Source organism: Lepus europaeus, chromosome 15 (assembly GCF_033115175.1).
Source record: "Lepus europaeus isolate LE1 chromosome 15, mLepTim1.pri, whole genome shotgun sequence".
In the NCBI taxonomy this organism is placed as follows: domain Eukaryota; kingdom Metazoa; phylum Chordata; class Mammalia; order Lagomorpha; family Leporidae; genus Lepus; species Lepus europaeus.
Genome location: NC_084841.1, coordinates 61,744,516 through 61,747,190, shown reverse-complemented (window position 1 = coordinate 61,747,190; position 2,675 = coordinate 61,744,516). Strand labels below are relative to the sequence as shown.

Genomic DNA, 2,675 nt, shown 5'->3' with positions numbered 1-2,675 from the left:
ATTTTAAGTTGAAATAATTTGAAGAACAGTAGGTTCAGAAAGGATTATTTGACCTGCCTCTTCTTATAAGCAGCAATCCACACAGATTTAGGGAGGGTTATCTTCTCAATAAAAATCTCCAGAGACTGATAGGTGGAGTGGGGATTTAATGAATCTGAATAAGTACACATTTTTAACTAACTAGTATTTTCTACTAGCTTTTATTAGAGTTTGTCAGGCAGCAGTGCAGTATACTACACATTATTATTCAGTAGACATGGTTCAGTGTCTGTTTATGGGACAGCTGATTCCCAAATTTGGATAATTTGAAATACAGTGCATCCTTTGAAATTAAATGACAGCTTCTAGAAAATATATTTATGAATACATTTCTTATATTGCAATCAGTTATTTACATAATCTTTTATTCAATTGCACAGTTAGTAAAAGTGACTTTTCAGTAAAGTTTATGAAATTTCACAATGAAATAAAAATATTTACAAACATTCTAATCATTTGGTTATTAATTTCTCAAAAAATTGAACTCTAAAAATAACACTTATTCAAAAGTTATAAGTTGTATTTTTATTGTTCAAAGAAAATATCTAATCTGCAACACCAAGCACCATAACTGAGACTCAGTGAAGCTGATTCATGTTGATCCTTCATTTATTCATTGCTATTTGAGTTTTTCTTCAAGTAACAAATGCCATTCATGTCTAGAATTCTCAATGATCCGTGAAGTACTAACATTTAAAATATTATTGCCTGCTCCAAGTACCATACAATTTTAAGCACTGCTAGGAACCCTACAAATGGTCTCTGGTATATGGGAGAGATGGCCAGAGTCACAGTTAATTAGAAAATTGGTGCTGAACTCCTGTTCTCTGTATTTGAGAAGACTGCCATCTATATGGCATCATGTTGGAAATCATGCAAAAAGCAGTTTCATTCCAAATTAAGTTTCTACCACACTCAGAAAGGCCTAGAATGTCATACCATTTTTCCTATGTAGACTCAATACAACAACTTCATCCATATGACATTTCTTTGGAAAGTTATGATGCAATAAAATCTCTCTGTTCCACAGTGACTATAAACATTCAAATAAAAAGCATCTTGATTCCAACATCCCAAAGTGAAAGGCATTAAAACATTTGTGTTTAGTAAGGACTATATTCTACTGACCTGGTGCACTTCAAAGGATAGGATGAATTTCAAAATATTGGGGTTACTGCATACAATTTTATAAGCCCTACTTCTCAATCCTACCCCAAGCTCTGCCTCTCCCTAGTATCTTCCACAGAGCTCCCTTCACATCTCTGTTCCTCAGCGTATAAATCAGAGGATTAAGCATGGGAGTTATTATAGTATAGAAAAGAGCAACAAACTTTCCCTCACTCTCAGAATAACTTTGAATGGGCTGGAGGTATGTGTAGATGGCTGATCCATAAAAGAGGACAACTACCAAGAGGTGGGACCCACAAGTTCCAAAAGCCTTTTTGCATCCAGCCATTGACTTGACCTTCAGCACTGCCTGAAAAATGTGTACATAGGAGCCTAGAATTAGTGCTACAGGAACAATCAAGATAATGGCTCGAGCCACAAACATCTTAGCCTCTGTCTCTTTTATGTCCTCACAAGCCAACTTTAGCAGTACAGGCATCTCACAGAAAAAGTGGTTTAGGTGATGGAGGCCACAGAGAGGCATGGCCATCATGAGGCTTGTCTGAATCAGAGAGTTCATGAAGCCTCCCACCCAGGAGGCAATACCCATTATTTGGCATAAATGGGGATGCATAATGGTTGTATATTGGAGTGGACAACACACAGCAGCATAGCGGTCAAAGGCCATCACTACCAACAGTACACACTCAGTGGACCCCAAGGCAAGAGATATGAAGAGCTGGGCCACACAACCTCCATAGGTAATATTCCGGTCAAGTCCGTGAAGGTTTATCAGAAGTTGAGGCACAGTGCTGGTGGTATAGCAGAGGTCCAGGAAGGAGAGGTGGGAAAGAAAGAAGTACATGGGTGTGTTCAGACGAAAGTCTATTTTGGAGAGAACAATGATGGTGCTGTTGCCAAAGAGAGTTAGAGAGTAGAAAATTGAAATACAGACAAAAAGGATGAGTTCCAGTTGAGGCCAATCTGAGAATCCCACCAAAATGAAATCTTCTCTGAAACTCGTGTTGGAACTTCCCATAACTTTTCATCTGCTGAAATAACAGAAGCCAATTTAATGCTTCCTATAAGGAACAAGAATTAAAACATACTTCACAATGTTCCCTAAACACTCCTAAATCACATGTTTTCTTTTCAATTTTACTAGATAGTTCTGTCCTGGCCAGTCTTCTGCGGTTACTCTTTTATAAAGTAGAGATCAATGTGTTCAAGGTAATGTGGCCTTCTTTTGAGCTATGGTTCTGCTGCTTCTTTGTTAAATGCCTTTAGCTAGACTCTTCAATCCTTGAGATCTTTCCTTGTGGAAAGTAAAGATATGCATTGCCTTCCTCTTAGCATTTTGACTAGGACCCAACACAGTAATATGAGAATGCTTTTAAAAATATAATTTAAAATGTAGCTTTTTTCTATGTCATTATCTTTTTTCTCTTTTATTTTTGGTATCTTTGGTAGTGTTTTTAAGTCAATGAAGAGCCATACCTTACACAGTTACAGTGACTCATTTGTCCTAT

The 2,675-nt window shown here is 37.0% G+C and overlaps 1 protein-coding gene across 1 annotated transcript; it reads right to left on the bottom strand.

The window, feature by feature from the left end:
- Window positions 1-1,234: 1,234 nt before the first annotated feature.
- LOC133774306 (olfactory receptor 2Y1B-like) lies at window positions 1,235-2,185 on the bottom strand. Its single transcript, XM_062211947.1, has one exon. It carries the CDS (start codon window positions 2,183-2,185, stop codon window positions 1,235-1,237), a length of 951 nt encoding a protein of 316 aa, XP_062067931.1.
- Between the last annotated feature and the right edge of the window lie 490 nt (window positions 2,186-2,675).

Excerpts from the sequence above, each read along its gene's own strand:
- LOC133774306 (XM_062211947.1), bottom strand. The coding sequence starts at position 2,185 with ATGGGAAGTTCCAACACGAGTTTCAGAGAAGATTTCATTTTGGTGGGA.